The sequence below is a fragment of the Protopterus annectens genome, chromosome 3.part1, assembly GCF_019279795.1.
Source record: "Protopterus annectens isolate FY-2018-M chromosome 3.part1, PAN1.0, whole genome shotgun sequence".
NCBI lineage: Eukaryota > Metazoa > Chordata > Ceratodontiformes > Protopteridae > Protopterus > Protopterus annectens.
Genome location: NC_056732.1, coordinates 1,849,626,118 through 1,849,648,427, shown reverse-complemented (window position 1 = coordinate 1,849,648,427; position 22,310 = coordinate 1,849,626,118). Strand labels below are relative to the sequence as shown.

Sequence of the window (22,310 nt, the reverse complement as noted above, 5' to 3'; positions counted from 1 at the left end):
AAATAAAGTAGAAATGTACCTATAGCTGAGCTGCTGTCAAACAAGTTGAGACAGAGTGCCCGTAGGTGAGCAGTGGTTCAAAGGGTGCAAAATGCGTGCCTGTAGCTACCCACTGGTTTAACATGCTCAAACTGTGTGCAACTAGCTGTGCTCAGCTTAATATGCGTGCTAATAGCCAAATAAGGTTTAAACCAGCGCACCCCATTTGCGCGGAGGTGCGCATCGCGCCCACAAGCTAACCGCTGGGCAACGTTGAGCAAGCTGTATCAAAACTGCCTTTACACAGACACACCCCTCAACCTGTCTAGACAGTCATAAAAATAAAAAGTAGTGTCCAGATTCGAACCCAGCATACCATGCACTAGAGTCAAGGTAATGAACCACTAAGCCATGACAGCAGTACTTAGAAATTCAGCAATAGCATATCTATAAGATTTAATAGTAAGTGGAGCATGATAAAGCAGTTTTAGTGAAGTTGATACAATTCCAAAATGGCCAGTCATAGAAATGTGCAGGAAAAACGGCATATATAAGCCCCATAGGTGGGAATACACAGCATAAATGATTGTAGAACTGACCTGCAGGCAGAATGAATGGAGTAGGGGAGGGAAGTTGCTTTCGAGCATAGCGGTGGGGCGTTGAGGAGTCCAGATACATGGTCTGGCTCCTAGTCCATCATCATGAGGCCCAACTCATGCAGGGCCAGGTCTCATGGGGAGCATACAGGGCGGAAGCATGGGACCGGTTGGCTCATGATCTCACCAGTGCCACTGGGATTCCCTCGGACTGGTGAGCAGGTTCGTCACCACCATGCAGACCTGAAGCGATGCAAACAGGACCTGTTGAACCAATGGATCCAGGAGGCCCGGCAAATGCCCAACACCCCACTACTAAGTTACATTTTACTATGTATGTAAGGAATTCAACTAGCTGATACCATGGAGATGTGTATTCCAATATTACTTGTTTTGTATTACAGCTGCAGGTGTCTGCTCTGCGAACCGCAGGGCTCATGATAGCAGGCTGGTGCGGCTGTGCCACCATGCAGGTCAGTAACCCCACCTAGTACTTGTAAATAAATATGAAAGTGTGGCAGTTAGCAGAACAGTGCAGTGTAGTCATTAAGTAATAGAATGTGCAATCAACAAGTGTAAGTGTGCAGGTATGGCTGCATCAAATAACTGTCTATCAGTATGTAAGTGAAACTGGAAATATAATTGACAGACATAAACAGTCTGTAATACAGATGTCCCACCATTAATTAATTTTTGTACAACCTGCAGTTTTCTGAAGAGTACAGCTGCAGAAGCTGAGTTAAGCACATGTGAGATATATCCCCTGTTGAAATACTGAAACATGACAGAAGTGAGGCTGCTGGAAAGTGTTGGAATAAACACAGGTCTAATATGTTAATAAAGCCTAGAAGTACCAACCTGAAATGTGAAATAGCACGATGTGTGAAAGTGAGAGAAAGGGTCATGTATCAACAAATAAAGTAGTAATAACTTGGAATAAATATACTGCAGTCTGTCAGTACCAAACTAAATGCATGTGGGAATCAAAACTGAACAGCATAACCTAATGAAAGTGTGTCTGAATCTGGAATGTGTAACCCAAAATCTGTATATGGTGATCACAGTCAACAAATTGCAGATAGTATGAATGATTGTCTGACATACTAAACATCCACAGTTGTCCCCTGCCCTGTCAGCAAAATGTAGCAGGATGATGTATCTGATCAAATCCCAAATAACTTGTATAGTGATGTATCTGAAACAGTTCTAGCATTACATTCAAGTAGATATCATCATGTTATAAACTTCACTCAGAACTGAATTGTGTTTATATCACCAGCTAACTGAAATGTATAGGAAATGTATTTATGAATGTGTCAATATTTTCTTTCTCCACCCCACCCTATAACTGCAAACAAAACAATGGATCCGTAACTGGTACGTCCAAACTGTATTACCCATGGACATTTGTCCTGTAGGTTTATAAATATATGCATGTCTGTTGGTGCATCTGCCCTGTTCATACCTGCAAACCTGATGGCCTGTTGCCATTAATCATCCCTGCATGTTGTATGACTGTGTATTGCTGTTCAAATAATGCATGCGATATGCCTGCTGTTCAATGGTGTTAATATCTGGGTGTATGTTTAATGGGAATACTAATGCATGCTGTTACAACTAATTGGAATGGTATGATATGCTACTAACCTAAACTAATATGACATACTCCCAAACCTAGAACGCTTGGGAAGGCGGGTTCCAGCGGACCCACCTCTCCCACCTCATCTGGCGAGTGCACCTGGCACTAGTGCCCAGGCCGGACCCTCCTCCGGTGGCCCTGTGCCACCTGTGGGTGGAAGTGCTGCAGGGGATGGGGCCCATCCCCCCTCTGCAAGCGTGGCCAGAGGAGACCGTCCACTCACCCTCCAAGGTGTCCGGTCTGTGGTGCGAAGGGAGATTCAGGACTCTGTTCTTGGTCCCCTACGCCAGCTTGAGGCCTGGGTGGCACAGCTTACGGGCATGCCCGTAGTCCCACTTGCACAGCCCCAAGCACAGCCCCCTCCTGGGCTGTGAAGGAACAGTGGCAACTGCCTATGGGTGGGGATATCAGTTCCACTGTTGCCATCTGTGGGCTCATGGGCTCTGGATATCCCAACCTCCGTCCCCGTCAATTGTGTACCCCCCCACATGTGTCATACACCGCCCCTGTATGCGTCTTGTTTGTCTTGTCTGTTAACCTACCCAACCTACCTCCCCAGCTATAGTGACTACCTTCGCCTGACATACCACTCTCACCTGAAAAAAAAAAAAAAAAGGCACTCTGTATCCACAAAAAAATTACGCCCCATACATAGCTGTCCATGTCGCACACATGTCCACTGGATATTGAAACTGTTAATTACAATTGGCTGTACAACAAGTATTAATGTTGTCCTGACACCTCTCTCAGGGGTGGAAGGTTTCAAATGTCACACCAAATTACATACAAATGCACAGCTGTTGCTGATAAAGACATGGGCAGCTTTGGGTCTTACCTACATCCCTCCTGCAAATCCCAAGCTTGTTTCCCTACTGTCTTACCCTGTTTGTGAACCCTTTTTCACCACTTTCCTGTCACCCCTTTTTCTTTTCTTTCAAAGAAAATAGCGCGGGTGTGCGCCGGTGTTAGCGGAGCTCACCGCCAGTGTGCATGCGTGAGCTCCACACAAACCAGCGCAGACCTGGTTTTAACTGCTTAAAAGTGCCTTTGGCACTTTGATTGACAGGTCCATTACTCATTTCGAAAGCAAAATAAAATCCCACTGGCAGTCCCGAACCCAGGACCTTGGTAACACTAGTCTGTATGACCTACCACTAAACCATGACTCTCATACAAAAACATAGTGCTAAAATAAATATAACATGTAATAGTATGAATGAATATAAAGGCAATATAGGATGTGTACTACCCAAAGCATGTCAGTTAGACTTTTACTGTCATAATTACTGGATTCCCATAATAGTTTAGTGTGAACAGAAACAGCCCTGATAATTGTTAGCTCGTAGTTAATAATGTAAGCTAATATACATATATGAAAGTATGTATATGTACACATATATGTATATATCAATACATATGTAAATATAGTTGTAGGTGTCATTTTGCATACACACTTACTACAGGGAACAGGAGAGAGAAATGCAGCAACCTGAATCTACAACACAGCCTGACTCATGAGAGACTCACTAACCTTTACACTCACAGAACACTGTCCACAGCATACCAGCATGGTCCACACCCTTGCAATCTGAAAGGGCAGTGCCTATCTCATATACCCTTTTATAGCACTGTCCTGAAATCACAGTGAGACATGCAATCAGTGCACAACTGGCTGCATGCAATTAGCAAATGCTGGCTTACAATTGGTGCAGAGGCCATCACATGGGCCTATGCACATACCTACAAAAGCATCCTGTAGTAACACTCCACACATGCAATAAGTAAAGTTGCATTCTCTGCATCCACACAGTGGGAGAAGGAGAGAGAGAGAGAGAGACAGAGAGAGATATCTTCAAAAAAAAAAAATACACACAGCATAAAACTGTCAGCACTGCCAGCAGGAACAGTATCTGGCTGTGCCATCAGCAGCAGAAAACAAAGGCATTGGTAACGCAACCAGCTGCGACAGACACAGGTAATGTAAAGTAGCAGGTAATAGTTTGCATACTGTAAACCATGAAAATGTGTCATATGTCTGTATCTATAGGTATGTCCATGTGATATGTTGTGTGCACATAGCTCCAACAAAAGGGGATGAGTATATATCACATGTAAGTCTGTGTTAGGCCATGATCCTAGCATAAGTAGTCTGTGAGTTACCCTCATCAATGGCTGTATTGACTGTTGTGAAAGGTCAACCATGTTCAAAAGTCAGGATCAGCCCATCACAAAAGCAAAATGGCCATGAACAAGTGTCTGCAGGTACCCAATATTGCTGTATATGTCTCCCATACTTACCAATTCCATAGCTTAGCAGACCAGGCCAGTTATGCATATGATGCAGTAGTTCCCAGGGTCAGTAGAGGTTCCTCCTCAGTGGTGTGGGACCACCGTGTATGTATGGCACTGTTCAGGTACATATCCTGTAGTACGGCCAGGGTTAAATATCAGTCAGTAATGTGGTGCTATGTCCTCTAGGGGTAAACGTATCACACATCCAAGGATACCATTTTGTCACAGTGATGCTGTGGGTTCTGCATTGTCGAGGGTGGCCCTCACCTGGACATGTGAGATGATAGGGAGGTTACATTCATCTGTGATAACTAATTCCACTTGTGTGGGAGAATGGGGGGGGATACCTGCACCTAATCTGTCTGCAAGAATGTTGCCAATATCTGTGCGTTTGGTGAATGTTAAGTATGTGATTATTAACACAGAGCATACGAGAGGCGTTTGGTCCATATGTGTAACATAACTGATGAAGGCCTTGTGGTTATCTATAGTGTGTGTGTCCATTCTCACCCCAGAGTAGGCCGTGTCCAATGTTATGAGAGACTGTAGCATATTACCAGTGCTGACCACAGATGCCTTCCCTTAATGTGAATCTGCTCTGTGTTGCAGTAGTCTCCTGCTATTGTTATACAATGTGCCTCTAGCTGTAGTCCACTGGACAGGATGCATAACTGGTGTGCATACAGTCTGGGTTACATATGTGTGTGCACATTCCATGCACTCCGTGGGATGTCTGTGGTAAGCATTCACAAAGGGGCCAGCAGTGTGGGTTGTGGCTTCCACTGGCCCAGTGGGCTGCATGGATAGCATCACAGTCCTAACAAGTGAATAACTGTCTAATTACATACATATCAAGGTAGTGTACTGTGCTGGTGGTGTTGTTGGGATATGTATATCCAGGCTGAGTAATGTGTGTCCACATCACAGTGGTGGATGGCAACACACATACAGTACATTGGGATGAACACCCAGAGTGTTGCAGAAGTGTTGGCTGTGCAGTAATATCTGGTCATTACCTGCGCATCCCCCACAACATACACACATGCAACATATGGGAGAAGTAGTATAGCAGTACACATGAGTAACATGTATATTATGTGTACCATACATTGCTGACATACTCTGCTTATATCCTGTTTGTGTACTTTTCCAGGGAGATATGGCACCAAAAAGGAATCCCGCATACTCTGCTGCAGAGGATGAAGTGATCCACCAGAGCCTGGTGCGTGACTATGACATCCTGTTTTCACGCACCACCCAGAATCAGCAGGAGAGGTCTGCACTGTGGCAAAACCTTGTCTGCAGGGTAAATGATATTGGCATGCATAATAGGACATATGAGCAGGTGAGACATCACTGCAGTGATTTGATCAGAAATGTCCACCAGCGTGCTGCAGATATCCGCAGGCAACAGGTTGCCACAGGTGGGGGGTGGCCACACATCCCCCCCTCACCAGACTGGAGGGGCTACTGCTAAGTGTTGTGGATCCAGCCCCGGAACAACAACAGCACTATACTTGCATCATGATGGAGGTTGGATCCACACAGCAGCAAGACACCGAGCATGCAGGTAAGATGCCATATGTACACCTGACTGTTCTGTACACTGTTACTTCATGCATGCATAAGGTGTGTCCGTGGTATGTATCTGTCATCATGATATGTAATTGTGCATGTGTGATACTGGCATTATGAGCGGCTGATGTGTATAAGGCAACTGGTGTACTACTGTACTGTATCATATGCAAAAACAATGGCACAGTTGTGCCCACTGACTCTTACTGGTGACCTGCAGCAGGGAACCTGAATCTTGTGCCACAGGTACTGATGATGAGGAAACTTGTGTAATGGTGCAGGAAGGTGTGTCTGTGTCCGCCATTGGTCAGCCAATTGACAGTACACAGCTGTCAACCCCTTCAATGCGCACAGTCGTCCTGCCAGTACATCCTTTGTCACCATTGTCCCTAGGTGATGGACAGTATGCATTGGGCATAGATCAGGGTAATGTGGTACCTGTGGCACATGCATCCCCACAAAGCAGCCATGAGCAGGGTCCTCTGATGGTATCACGCAGACAGTCGCCCATGGGTTCTCGTGGGGGCATCCATGGCCGTGCTGCCTCTGGCCGACATGCCCAAAGAGGTATGTCATCCTCTGCTATGTTTCAAACTGTTATGCAGGCACAGGCGCGTATGGAAAGGTACACCAGACAGGGTCTGAGGGAGCTGAGAGCATGTTGCACAGCCATGACAGACAGCATGCGTGACATTGCGGATGCTATTCGTAATTTCACCGATGTCATTGACAGACATTGTAGGGACATACAACAGCAGCTCCACAACCAGATGCCCATGGGCCAGGGCGATGGTGGGCCTTTGCGGTGTTGATGTGGCCGTATGCCGGCAACAGCACCAGCTGGCAGTCGGCATGGACAACAACAGGCCCGCGCACGCACCCCAAGTTCCAGCAGCAGCCCCAGCAATGCTGGGTCAGTGCTGTCATCAGAACGCCCCAGGAGACCATGTGCACGTGGCTCTGGACAGTCCCAACAGGGACCTGTGTCCAGTCAACACACACCCACTTCCAATGACAGTACCCAGTCTGGAATAGTACCAGATACGGTCCGTAGCACCCCTGCCAGGGACAGATACTGTGTCCGTACCCACAGACACTGATCTGGATGACCTGACAGGTGCAGTCTGTGGCTGTCCACAAACCCCTGCACATGGCAGCCATGATGTGGAACTGTGTGCGTGCATACACACATGCAGAAATTTAACACCTAGGGCAAACACATACACACACACACTGCTCCAACACTGGCCCACCCTGTACTGCTGCCCCTCACGAACACACATACACACACATGTCAATTGGTGGTACCAGTGGCTGGCTTGGGCATACCTAACCCACACCCTGTGCATATGATGACACTGTGCCACCTCTTGCATGCTACAACATCAGTGCAGGAAAAGGTAAACACGTTGCTGATGCACAGAGTGACTACATAGATGTGTATAAGTAGTAACAAGTTGGTAACTGTAGAGTGTGCCACTATGATTGTGTGTATTTCCCAGCATTCCTGCTGCAGTAGCTGTATGAATGTCCTGAATTTTTATCTGCACCCATACTACTTACCAAAGTGTACCAGCTGCACACCATCACATGCTAGTATTGAGGTAGAATAAAGATAGCCGCATACAGGGGTAGCACAGGGGGGAAGGTAATGCAATGACTGATATGCAATGGTGGACATGTATGCTTATGTTGTTTGGTTGCCCACAACGAATATGAAATGTGGATGTTTGTGCATGTAGATATGTGTGCGGTACCAATGTTATGCAATTCACAAGTAACTATGACATTATATCAGTTCTACCATGGGCATCTGTGCTGTGTATTCCTGGGTACATGTTGATAGTGCCTACATATCAGCATTGTTACTTACTGTTATTGTTACCCCTTCTTTGTTGTACAATGCACTACTTGCAGCTCTGCTTACTGTACCATTGTGTGCATGCATGTTTGCGTAGAGTTACCTGAAACACTGCCTACACATGCAGTGCAGAGTTACACTACTTCCGTAGATGGCTACTGATATCTGCATAGTGTAAGATATGTATGTCACCTGTACACATGACGCATTGCCGCTGTCTGTCCCGTATGCACGTTTGTGGCCTGTGACACATTGCACATGTCTTACCTGGCATTTACACACGTGTGCAGCCATATATGGCAGTGCTATGACACGGTGTACAGCGGACGATGCATGCACCGGACACTGTCCACAGCATGGTAAACTGCAATGTGTGCAAACTACCAGATTCAGGCTTCGTACATCACAGGTGTCAACCATCACTGACAGGTTATGCCCAAAACTGTGCCTGTCATACCCTACACATGTAACACACATGGACAGGGGGGGTGATATCCCAAGTTACCACAGATACACACACATTCAGGTTGTTGGCACAGCACAAAGCATCAGGGCCTACACATGTGCATCTAACAGTGTGTCTGACCGCCATCTGCTTCATAGCCTGGCCAACAATGCCCTCCCATACACAGGCAGAACACCTATCCTCCATAACAACACTGGCAATACGACAGTCTCAAGGACTGTGTTTATATGGCTGTGCTGTATCCAATCACACATTGTGCGTGAGCATTACTGTAGCTACAACACACTAGTTGAAGTGTTCACAGCATGAGGTCACTGAATTGCAGTGGAATTACATGTTACCAGTAGCACAACAGGTGTGAACGTGCAGCACATGTACATGGACCACGTGTACACTACATGGCCCAGACCACATGTGTATCCCCTGATGTAGGTTATTAATCATATACACCCACACTGTATAAACACATACCGTGTGTGGACCCTGCACAGTCGGACACAGTCATATTGGTATACATCGCATATAACATTTATCCACCCGAGGCATGTGTTGGACATGCTAACTACGGCAGGTCACAGGTATTTATGTGTATGTGTCGTACACATACATCATGTGTGCAATGCTGTTGCTGGTTTAGGCAATGGCATGCATCATTACATACAAATACCCGGAGAAGGTCATACTGTGTGACACAACAACACGTGGCAGTTGTGTGTTACCAAAACATGCCTATCTGTACTTTGCCGACAGTAATGGACACAGTAGCAGAGTGCACCATTGCCATTGCAAGACAACTAACACTGTTTGGCTGTGCTGATCTAGTGGTGACATCCCCTGTGTTTACTGTGGGAATGTGTATCATGTGCTGTATTGTAGATTCAGCTATATGTATCTGTTCTGTCACACATGCATTTACACACACCCTGCTACCCCCCCCCCCACACACACACACGCACACTTGCCATTTGCATGATTTATTACCCTACATAAGTAGGTCACAACACGTGACAGGTACACATTTGCAAAGTGCACTATTTGGATTACTACATAGTTCCTCTACTCTACCTGTATTCATAGGGTGCAGGCAACCTCAGTAGTTTTAAAGTGTAATGTGCGTCAGGTAGTGTGGTTCCCTGATCGCCACATCCAACATGTTTTCCATACGGAAATGCACACACAGAAACATCCCACATCAACACACTTGCCACCTGCATGTTTCAAAACACTATCTAGATATGTTCCGGAACATGTGCGGGTTACTGTAGCATCTAGCACTATACTGAGTACTGGCAGTTGTCTGTTCTCATGTTGGTTGTATAGGGTGCTGTCAACATCAGTGTTTGTTAAGGGAAATGTGCACCCTGTAGTGTGTAGCCCCAGTTGGCAAAAGGGGCATCTTGCCCCCAGCATTCTGCACACACACTAACCCCACTCACACACATGCATTCCATTTGCAGGATTCAAACCCCTACCTACCTATGTTATGACACTCGACACAGATGCATTAGCAGAGTGTGCTATTTGCATTACTGGGAGGAATCCTTTCTAATGCTGTACTTAGAGGGTGCTGACATCATCTGTGTTTAGGAAGAGGGATGTGCACCCTGTAGTGTTTTCTCACAGTTGGCAAAAGGCACTTTTCACTCAGAGCATTCTGCATACACACTAACCCCACTCACACTAACAAACATACATTCCATTTGCAAGATTCAAACTGCTACCTAATTATGTTATGACATAACAGACACAGACGCATTAGCGGAGTGCACTATTTGGATTACTGGGAGGAATACTTTCTAATGCTGTACTTAGAGGGTGCTGACATCATCTGTGTTTAGGAAGAGGGATGTTCACCCTGTAGTGTTTTCTCACAGTTGGCAAAAGGCACTTTTCACTCACAGCATTCTGCACACACACTAACCCCACTCACACTAACACAAATACATTCCATTTTCTGGATTCAAACCCCTACCTAACTATGTTATGACACTAGACACAGACACATTAGCAGAGCACGCTATTTGCATTACTGGGAGGAATCCTTTCTAATGCTGTACCTAGAGGGTGCTGACATCATCTGGGTTTAGGAAGAGGGATGTGCACTCTGTAGTGTGTTCTCCCAGTTGGCAAAAGGCACTTTTCACTCACAGCATTCTGCACACACACTAACTTCACTCACACTAACACACATACATCAAACCCCTACCTAACTATGTTATGACACTAGACACAGATGCATTAGCAGAGCGCGCTATACAGATTACTGGGGAACTTTACTTCAACTAATATACTTATAGAGTGCTGACATCATCAGTGTTTAGAAAGGGGAATCTGCACCCTGTAATGTATTTTCACAGTTGCTAATAAGGACATTTCCCACACACACATAGATGTGGTTGATGTTTGCATATGTGGGGGATCCAGTCCATTACATATGTTTCTGTGGTCATTTAACTGTGCGGACTGGGCAGATTGCTATGCTGTTGTACTGTCCTCTTTGGACCTCTTCAAGAGGAACCTTGACGATTGGATGGGAGAAAGGAAATTCACCCCAGGGATCAAGTCAGTCACCCTGCTAGACAGGGGTCCAGGAAAGTAAATAATGTGGGAAGAAATAGCCAGGGAATTGTTATGGCTAGGCTTGTATAGGCCCTAGGGCTGATAGCCTAGTACCAACCTATGAACCTATGAACCTATGAAACCTATGAACTAACACGTACAAATGCCAGAAATGTGTGGCCACGTACAAAACTAATATTTGGACTAAGTGTGTGAGCATGCCCAGTTCAGGCATATCATGGCAAGTCGTCTGATGTATATCTCATTTAACAAAGTGTGCGAGCATGCCCAGTGTGATCATTCCACATGTTGAACTCTGCGGCCCATCACATTTGTGGATGAGTGTGAGACTCAACAGTTATCTCCCATATATGGTTGTGTGTTGTGTGTCATGTTGTGAAGTTACTGTCCACCTGCTTTGTGTGTGAACAACACAGGGATTATACTGTGCCTGCAGGGTTTGCATGGGATACTTTGCATTCAGATTTCAACATCCGTTCACAGTGGCATAACAGCGTAGTACTGTATAGTGTACTGGTGCAGTACATTCACTGTGGTGGACAGTGTCCTTGGCTGTTGTCCTATCACTTCCTTACATTTCCCTAGTGAGCAGAAAAGCCTGGTTAGGGTGCAGTTGTGCACATCAGACCATGTTGCATTATGTTCGGATATCGACTACTTACAACAGGCTTGTCCAACAGTGGTACTGTATTGCACAACATGGGTGTACATTGGCAAACAGTAGTGATGTGCCCTTGGCCATTTCTGATGATAGTCAGAGAGTGTGATTATCCCTCCACACACATCATAGGTGGTGTTAGTCATGACATATATCATGGCCAGTATACTGTGCCTCCATCCACCCGTGACGTAACAGTGATACCAGGGTAAACATACACATTTGCCATCGACTCATCAGAGGTTCCCTTGAGGGGAATCACTGTCTGACTCTACAATTAACCTGTACTGGGACTGCAGTCATGCATGGGTGTGTCTTCTGTGATATGGATCTTCCTGTACAGCTTGACCTATGTATGTCAATGCTGGGTTTCATGACCCTCATAGGTTCATAGGTGGATAGGTTCAAACTAGGCTATCTGCCCTAGGGCATTTATAAGCATAGCCAGAGTGTGCGTGGCTTTCGCCACCCCTTAGGTTGAGGGATACTATAACCATTAGTTAGTTTGCTGTGCCTCTATCTAGTAATGACACAGACATGATCCCCGGGGTAAACCTGCGATCTCCCATCCACTGGTCAAGATTTCTCTTGAATAGAGCCAGTGAGGTGCTCTGCCTCACATGGACCGGGATTTTGTTCCACAGCATAGGGAGTCTCTGGGTGATGAATCTGTCCCTCCAGCACATCCTATTTATATCCGTGTAGAGGTTTAAGTCCCTTGCTCTCGTGGATCTACTGGATTTGTATTTTTTGAGGTGGAGCATGTCCATTAATCCCGGGTTGGACATGGCTTTGTATATCAGGCACAGATCACCTCTGAGCAGACGGTATGTGACTGAATACAGCTGTAGTTTCTTCAGTCGGGCAGCATATGACATTTATTCAAGCCCCTTTATCCTTTTGGTGAGGAATCTTTGGGGTCGTTCCAATTGCTGCAGGTGTCAGGTAAGATACATTACGAATGGGGCATTGTATTCAATCATTGGTCGAATAAGTGAAGAGTACAGGGGAACAATGACCTACCTTGATCTGGATGTGAATCCCTTCATGATCAGGTGGGCAATGTGGAAGGGTTTCCTAACCACTTTGGCAACATGAGTGTTGAAAGAGAGGTTACTGTCTACTTGTGTCCCGAGGTCCCTGATAACCTCTTCCGTGCTTAATGGATTGCCACCTGTGTGACAATTAGGGGTTACCTTGTTTTTACAACAGGGTATGACTATACACATGTTTGCGTTCAGATTCAGGCCATGGCTCTGGCACCAGTTATCCGTTTCTATGAGACCTCTTTGGAGGATATCTGTGTCTGATGGATTCTCGACTATGGCACCCAGTTTGCAGTAATCTGCAAACTGTGTCAGCAACAATCCCCCTATGTTTGTCTGTACTTCTGAAACATAGATGCCGAACAAGAGGGGGCCCAGGACTGAGCCCTGTGGGATACTGCTTGTGACCGGCTTGGAGTCTGACATGGCACCAGCAACTCTGACCCTGTGGGTTCTGTCCTTGAGCCAATTTGCAACCCATTTTGTGACATATGGGTTTACAATTAAGCTGGTGAGCTTTTCGATGATACCCGAGTGGGGTATTGTGTCGAAAGGTTTAGCAAGGTCGAGGTAGGCTGTGATAACTGCCTTTCCCTCATCAATGGCCTTGGTGACTGTCTTGAAAAAGTCACCCAAGTTCAAGAGGCCCTTTACAAAGCCAGATTGGGTAGGATCCAACGTCTGTAGGTCCCCAATGTCTTTATTTATGAGTTCCATTATGATCCTCTCCATAGCTTTGCAAACCAGGCTTGTTAAGCTTATGGGACAATGATTAACAGGGTCTGTAGAGGCACCGCCTTTGTGGAGTGGGACCACAGTTGCTATACGCCACTCTTTGGGTACGTATCCTGTGGTAAGGCTGAGGTTGAATAGCAGCCTTATGTGCATGTTTAGTTCCTCATTGCGTTTGTGTAGCACACAGCCGGGGACACCATCCGGTCCCATTAATGCTGTGTTTCTAGCTTTAGAGAGAGCAGCTCTCACTTGGGCATCTGTGATGTTTGGGTGGCTACACTCTGACGGTATAGATATTTCTCCTTTTGGGGGGGAGGGAGGGGAGAAATTTGCACTGAACCTGTCTGCCAGTATGTTGGCAATGTCTGTGGGTTCAGTGATTTTCGTATCATTTTGTACTAATTCTGAGCATATCTGGGAGTTCCCACCCAGATTTCTGACATAGATTACGAAGGCCTTGTGATTGTCTTTTGTGTTCCTTGGCGAATTTTCTCTCCGAGTTGGCCATGGAAGATTTTATGAGTGATCGTAGTTTTTTACTAGTGTTGATTAGGGATGTCTTGCCTTTTGGGGTTTTGTTCTATCCTGTAGTAGCTTTCTCCTCTTGTTGTAAAGTTTGTTTATGGCTGGGGTCCACCAGACCGGGTGCTTGCCTTTGGTGGATATGGTCTTGATTTTATTTGGGATTGCTTGATCCATGCAATCCTGGAGGTGCTCGTAGAAGGCTTTTGTAATGGATTCAGTGGCATGGGTTGTGGTTTCCACTAGCTCAGGGGCCTTGAAGGATACCATACCTATCTTAAGAAGTGTGAATTTTGCTTTTGAGAAGTTCTTCACTGTGGTCTTTTCTGTTGGGGGTGGGGGAGGGATGTGGATCTCCAGTGTGATTAGTTTATGGTCCAATCTCAACAATGAGGGATATACTTCCGGTGGTGAGCATTTTGTACCCATGTTTGTGATGAGCAGGTCTAGTATATTTACCCCTCTTGTGGGAATGGTGACTAGTTGTTCCATAGCTAAAGAGTTTATGAACTATGGGAACCTTACAGCTAGGGTATTGTGGCTTGAGTAATGTTCCCAGTCTATGTTTGGGTAGTTGAAGTCACACAGTATGCTGGTGTTTGGAGAGACATTTATACTCTCCTGTATCTTCAGGAAGGCTGTGTGGGATTCCTGAGTTTGAGAGGGTGATCTGTAACATGCTACACACTGTAGGGCAGTTTTGCCTATGGTTAATTGCACCTGGATGGTCTCTGATGCTTCATGCATTGACACAAACCTGGAGGTGTGGGTATCCTTGATGGATATGGATACACCCCCTCCTTTTGTGGTACGGTCCAGGTTATGGGCCGGTACACATGATATGAGGTAGAATCTGATAGTGCTGGGGTGCTCTCAGGAGCCTTGAACCAGGTTTCAGTCACCACACAGACATCGATGTTCTCCATACTGAGGAGGGCTTCGAGGGTATGCATCTTGAGATTTAGACTTCTGTCGTTGAGCAGCATTACCCTTATTTTTTTTCAATTATTGTTTTCTAGGGCGGAATGTTTAGAATTTGAGCCTTGCATAGAAAAGGCACTATGGGGGTGGCAAGAGCCTTGGCCAATATCTGGAAACCTAGGGGTGACAGGAGCGAGACGTCCCTTGCGAAGCAGCGTGGCTTGTCAAGCATGTCATCCCAGGCAGACAGACATTGGATCCCCTTAGAATTACAACAGTAATTAAGACAATTATTGAAACTGATCATTTTGTGTCTGTATTGTGGCATCATTCTTGGTGAGGGTAGGATACTGCTCAGGGTCAAGGTCATACCAGCATGGGCTGAGTAATCTGAGAGCTCCTCTGTGTCTCTTTCATGTAGTCCAGGGAGGTACGTCTCAGGTTGTTCACACCAGCATGGACAATGACTGAGTCATACTTGTACTTGCTGTGGACTGACCTGAGTGCTTGTGTTATGTGGCAGATTCTATCGCCCGACAGGCAGCTTACTGTGACCCTCTCCTTGTTCAGTCTGGTGAGTGGGATGTCAGTGTGTCTGACTATGGCATCACCTATTACAGGTGTGTCACGCATTGTGTTTGGCCTTAGGGGCTGTGCCTGTTAAGAACACTGACTTTGTGAACTATGTGTTGCTTGTGATATGTTTCTGTGTGGGATGCAGCATGTCTGGCCATGTCATTTCTGTCCGTGGTCTGGTTTGTATCACCTTTGGTGACATAGGTATTTATATGTCAGCTGGTGGGCATATCTATGATGAACACATAGGGTAATGTGTGGTAGCATTAGCAGGGTCCAGCTATGCTGAGTGGACCATGTTGCCCTCATCAATGGCCTTCATGAGTGTTTCACAAGACCCATACATGTTTGGGGGCATGATGTGAACATCAGAAAGCCACAATGGTTGGTGTCTGGTGTCAGTAGATCCGCAATATCTGTATGTCTGCAGTACATGCTGATCCCTTCCATAGCTGGCCAGACTGAGCTCATCATGGTTCTGGGGTGATGGTTCATAGCATCCATTCAAGAGACACCTCTGTTGACATCAACCAGTGTTGTTGTACACTGCTCTTTGTGTCAATTTCCTGTGGTGAGGCTAACATCATGTCAGTGTAGCAGCAGTCTGCTGGGGGAGATACATGTCAATGTGGGGGCAGGGGTTGCACAGCACCCATCAGGATGCTTGTTGGCAATATGTGTGTGTGTTTGGTATGCTGTTTGTGATATTTCTGTGATCCAGGGCATATGTGTGTATTCACAAGACGGTTCCTAAATTCATTTAAGGGAGATTTGTGATTACCATGTGTGTCCTTTATAATGTGTATCATCATTGGTTCATAGGTTCATACTAGTCTATACACCCTAGGGTATTGCTTGACACATGGCATTCATGCCTCAGGTGGTGCTGCAGGGCTGCCTCTGTTGGATGCACATATCACAGTCCCTGTACATGTGTGTGAGCAGGTCATGTCAATCTAGGCATCCATATTATTATTTGAGTGAGTCGGAGGGGGTATCATTCCCAGGGTTCCTACTGAGCCAGTGTATGTGCTATGCGTTGCCTCTTTGCCAAGGCCAGGGCATACTGGGCACGCCTCCTTCTGCCTACTGGGGCAGGCTCAGGTTGTTCCTCCTCCGAGTCACGCTCTGCCTGTGATGGCCTTGGCAATGGTGGGGGGCCATTTTGGCCTGCCCTTTGCTGGTCCTGCTGCAGCTGTTTTCGCAGGATCATATTATGTAGCATAGCACATATCATGATCATTTGGGTACATGTAGTTGGTGTGTACTGCAAGGCTCCACCAGATGTGTCCAGACACCGGAACCGTGACTTGAGCAGCCCAAACACACGCTGTATGACATTACATGTTTGTGCGTGTGCCTCATTATGGCATTCCTGTTTAGGTGTGTGTGCATTTCTGATGGGTGTCATCAGCCACGGCTCCAGTGCATAACCTGCATCCCCCACTAGGTGTCTGTGTGGGAAGTCCCCACTGGCAAATGATTGGCACAGCTGCGTCAAATGCCAGATTATTATGCCCTGGGCATCACACAAGACCTGGCAGTTGATGGAGGGGAAGCCCTTGCGGTTCATGTAGGCTCTACCCCGCTCACCGGCTGGTGCTTTGATGCGTATGTGCGTGCAGTCTATTGCACTCAGTACCTCAGGGTATCCCGCTATTTGCTGGAAGAGACGCATATTGCTGGCCACAACCTCACGGTCATTGGGGAAAGATACATGATCACCGACATGTGCTGAAATGGCATCCAGGAACTGGTGCAGTACCCTGGAGGCTGATGCCTGTGATATCCCCATCATATCACCAGTTGGTCTCTGGAAGGTACCTGTTGCTAGTATTCTTAGGCCAACACATACCTTGGTTTCCACTGGGATGGGTTCTCCTCTGTTGGTTCTGTGTGTGAGGCGTGGCCTGCACAGCTCAACAATTTGCTGCAGGAGGTCTCTGTCCACTCTATAGCGCTCCACTATCTCCAGCTCATGTAACCCCTGGTAGGTGACCCTGGGCCTGTATACTCTTCTCCGTCTCCTCACTCTAGGTTATCTGTCAGCATCTGCATTGTCACCACCCTCAGCAATTCACCTATGTCTGATTATAACAGCTATGGCAGCCCCTAGCATTTCTGCTCTGAGTTCAGCTTTTTCAGTTTTCTATTCTGATAGTTTACTCCTGTCTTGCAGTGTCTCTTGAGAGAAACACCCTGCAGTACTGTTTGAGGTGTTTTAAGTGCTGGGTGGGGCTTCTATTCTGCCTGTGTAATTGCCTGCTTCTAATTGTTATCACCAATTAACTCCAGCAGTATTCCCTGTCAGCTTCCTACTGATCTGCTTGTTTCCTTTTTCCTCTCTGTTTCCTCAGAGGGAGCAATGTGCACACCTGCTTAAATGCGTTCACAGTGGTTTACATGCACGCACACATGCTTACACGGGTTAAACTTAGCTTATTCGTATTAAAACACGCGTACACGCGCGCACACAGCCTTATACGTTAGGCAACAGGCTTCCTGAAGCTTAAACTGTCAAACGCGCGCACACGCGCGCAAACAGTTTTAAACGTTCTCAAACACGCTCCCACATAATGAGTCTGCCTTACACGCGCGCACACGTGCGCATGCACGTACATCAAGAAACTTTGAGTGTAGGGATAGTGTACACCCTCCATTTCTTGACTTTCCCAATGTTCTGTTGGGACACACCTCTCTCCCTGATGTCTGTCTGTCATCTGTCATGCTACACTACCCTCCAATGTGATGCTTTTCTTTCTATCATTCCCCCCTGTGATGTCACCTACCTCTTACTCTATTCCTCCCCCTTCTGTAAGTCTTACACTACTCAGACAGTGCTCATCAGCTATGTGGAAGTGTGATTCAGTATCCTAACCCTCATTTACATAGGATTGCCTACTAATGCTTAGTTACATCTCTTACACTGAGTTTCCCCCCTTGGTAACCACTACACGGTGGCCATGTTGTTTTTGGTCTGCTGGTACCTGCATTGTTATTCCATGTATTGCATAAATCCCACATTTGTGGGTTTATAAGCTTCGGTTTTAAGTTTTATGCAGTGCACCCCATTTGCGCGGGGGTGCACTGCAGTTAAACATCATATCCCCGCCAAAAAAAAAAGTTATTTAATTTTATTTTGCATCACTTTTTTATGCCAATGGCCACATATTTGGCCATTGGCATGCTAACTGACAAATATGCAGCCTTTATTTGGAGCTGACATGGCTCCGTTGTGGATTTTGCAGAAATGTACTCAGTTGTCAACTGAGTACATTTCTGCAGCTAAAACGTCTCCTACACGGACTGGTTTTAGCTTCGTGGATCGCTCCAATACCTCATTTGCATATCTTTCAGCTGCAAATGAGGTATTGAGCATTTCCACGCCCAGTCCGTGTAAGAGACGTTTTAGCTTGTCTCTTACATGGAGGTTTGGGCTGTTGCTGGATCGGGAGGCTTACAGGTCTCCTACACTCCGTGCAAGCCTTCGTAAATCCTGCCCAATATACTGTATTTCAGTGAATGGAAATGCTAATGTTTAATTGTTATGCACAGAGCAGTCATGAGATATTCCAAAACTGGGGGCATGCTGCAATGAAATGTTTGCAAAGAAGTAACTCAAAATTCAACCAATGCATAGAAAGTATAACTGTGAAAAATTAACTCAGACTGCAACACAAATATAAAAGGTCTCTGATATCATAATTCAGGAAGGACATTGTCCACCATTTTCTGACGGTCCCCAATAATAAGCAGAAGTTGCACATAGATTACCAGAAAATAACTAAGTAAAAACTATCATTATGTGCTTGGGTATTGGTGACATTTTTCAGTAGTGATCAGTGGACCCCTATATTTATTTATTTATTTATATACATTTTTCATGGTGTATTATTTCTCCTGAATTCCTTTAGGAAGGGGGAGCTGGTGTCCCTTAAGTGCTCATTAAAACTAGACAAGAGTGAAGGTTAACAAATGCCAGCTTCCCTTAGTAACAGAATCAATGAGAAACTTAACTCAGTGAAGACTTTCGCACAGCCCAAAAGAAACACTATTCAGATCCCAGAGTAATCAGAGATGCACAAATTACTTAGAGGAACTCATTACCTACTACAAGTGCATAGCCTCTAGAAGGTATTAGTTTGATCAGTGCCTTACCATGGTAAACAAACATAAAATAAAACAAATAAAGCAGCTGCTGGCATACTCCTCATTGCAATGATAAAACTGACAGTGTTCTGCTATAAAGAGAGTGAGTGTTGGAATAGCAGTACTTATTCCATTCAGCTCTCAAGGTGTTTTGGATAGGAAAGTGCATGACTAATTCTGAAACCCAAAGGAGTGCTGAAGTTGGGGGGGAAGAATTATGGTGACTCGTTATTCTCTGCACTAGCAATGAACTTTAAGGCAGTCATATAATTCTGAAAATTTGTAAGAGCAATTAAAATTATATAAAATAAGAGTACGCAACAAAAAGGGAGTTCTAAGTACAAAAAAAATCAGTATTGTCAGAAGCAAGAGTCAAAAGAAGAAGGTACATATGAGCGACTTTTATATGGTGCAAAGGAAGGCATCATAAAAGGTATGTTTAAAGTGATGACATGAATGGTCTTACATATCACTGAGGACTAATCCCGTGCTGATCTCCAGATGTCTGCCAGTACCCTAGTATATGGGGTTTACTACAGCAACACCTCTAATAATCACTGTACACCTGACAAGTGTTACCTGTAATTACCTGCTGAGGGACATTCACTAATGCTCCTTTAGTGTGACAACAACTACACAGAGCTACACCTGCCGATATCAAGATAAATTATCTATTGCCCCTTCTTTCTTATTTGTGTGATCCATGGTCTTTTTCATTCATTCATCCATGTACTCTATCTAGGTGCACATATAGGAGTTTTCATGAAGTAAACAAAGAAGTTAATGCTCTCTTACCTGGATACTGGATATCTTCTCTTCCTGCTTGCTTTGACATTGTCTAAAATGTTCAGTTTGTGATGATAGATCAGTTTCCATCTTTTCCTGGATACAGGGAACAGTATTCATTTAGCAGGCTTTTACAACATTTTGTATACTAAAAATGTCAGCTTTTATGTCTTGTTAAACACAAATGTTAGTGATGATACATTAGAAGAGCAAAATACTTACAGTTGTCTGAGTATTTCTGATTTATTTAATTTGCCATGTCCATGCACACAGTTTTCTTTTTATGCTGTTCTTTAATTGCACTGTTATTTTAATTACTAATAAAAACCAAAGCAGAGGCAGCAAACCAAGAACCGATGATGGAATCAGCATATACACAGTCTCTTCGTTACCTCATCAAATGACCAATGACCAAGTTCCCACAAGACTTGAAACACTTTTATTATTATTTTAATTACATTTTCTTGAACTTTTACGAGTACTAGGTAAGAGCAAACCTTGCATTCCTTTCACTAAAGGCCATTTTGATTAATTGTTTTTGAACTGTGGCAGAACTGGGAAACAGTCTTATTATTTAGGATATGCAAACAAGTTAAGATTTTCTTATGACAACTACCAGAAAAAAAAAAGAGTTGTTTGAGCACATTGATTTTTTTATGTGTTTTGTATACACATTGTTTTCTTTTATTTCCTTTTAATTTATTGCATTGTTATTTTAATTTAAAGTTTCTTTTTCTTCCTGGATTAAGAATTCTAAGGTTAACCACATCATTGTGAAACAGGTACAAATTGTTGACTACGTCCCAGGGGACTGAGTCTGACCAATTGCTCAGGCACATACTGGAGCTGGTGTAGCTGAGGAAAAGTGATGAAACTGATTCTTCTAACCTCTGTTGGGGAAGGGGTCACTCAAAGCACAAAAGGTACACTCATTTCTCTTCTGTTAACCAGAGAAACATGCACAGAGTTCCATTTCTGGGATGCACGGTTGTCTACAGACTTCGGTCACTTGCTAATGTGAACAACAGTCCAGCATCACATCCATTGCATTTCCTCCTCTGAAAATCACCCACTGTGTATGCAAAGGTGGAAACAATTTGAACTCTCCCCTCTAATCCTTCTGCTATCACAGTCCCAGTACCAGCACCTGAATACGGCTGTCCATGGGTAGGCTCAATGTTCCACTGTGTGGAAATGATCAAAAGGAAATGTTACAAAAAATTCAAGCTTAGGACAGGTTTCGTTAAGGCCAAAATAATTCATTACTTTTGAATTATGAAGTGAAAACACCTGCTCCAAACGGAAAGCACCAGCACAATACAAACGACTCTCCTGCTTCAGCGAATTAAGCACCAGCACAAAACAGTTCACCACTCACTTCCTTCCAAATCCTTTATTGACATAAAATCACATCCAACAGGCTGGTTAAGCGCTTTCATCTAACAAGACTTCATGAGAACACTAACCCAAAATTCCTTGGTCCCTTTATACATCCTCACTTCCACACATTGTAACTCAATTAACTTTTAAAGTGCTAGTGCAATAACCATAATACATTAAATCGTTACTTTCACACTTGATAACTTGCACATACGTAAAATGTATAAAATGTATAATAAAATAAATAAATATATATAGGTGTATATGTATTATTATACTGGCCGAAATGTTAAAATACAATTATAAACATATAAAAACATTGTTATTGCAAATCTTTAAAAACCCTTACTATTTTCTATCAGCATCCAGGATGGGTTTTATTGACAGATACTCATTTATTCCTGGGAGTGTAGATGCATTTAGTCTGATCTGCCATCTCACTTCCCTCTCCCCTACTATCTTCTTAATGTCACCTCCCCTGGGATTTCTCTTAACTAATTCAAGTATCCCAAACTGGAATCCAGTACAGTCATTATTGTCCCTCAAATG

General features: G+C 44.8%; 1 protein-coding gene across 1 annotated transcript in view; it reads right to left on the bottom strand.

Annotated features, from left to right (window-relative positions):
• The window catches only part of LOC122797922 (zinc-binding protein A33-like), a 264,311-nt gene that overhangs the window by 169,925 nt on the left and 72,076 nt on the right, over positions 1 to 22,310 (bottom strand). The window contains exon 2 of the mRNA XM_044066440.1: positions 20,391 to 20,477. Within this exon, the coding sequence (XP_043922375.1) occupies positions 20,391 to 20,477 (87 nt within the window). The remainder of the gene's footprint in view (positions 1 to 20,390; positions 20,478 to 22,310) is intronic.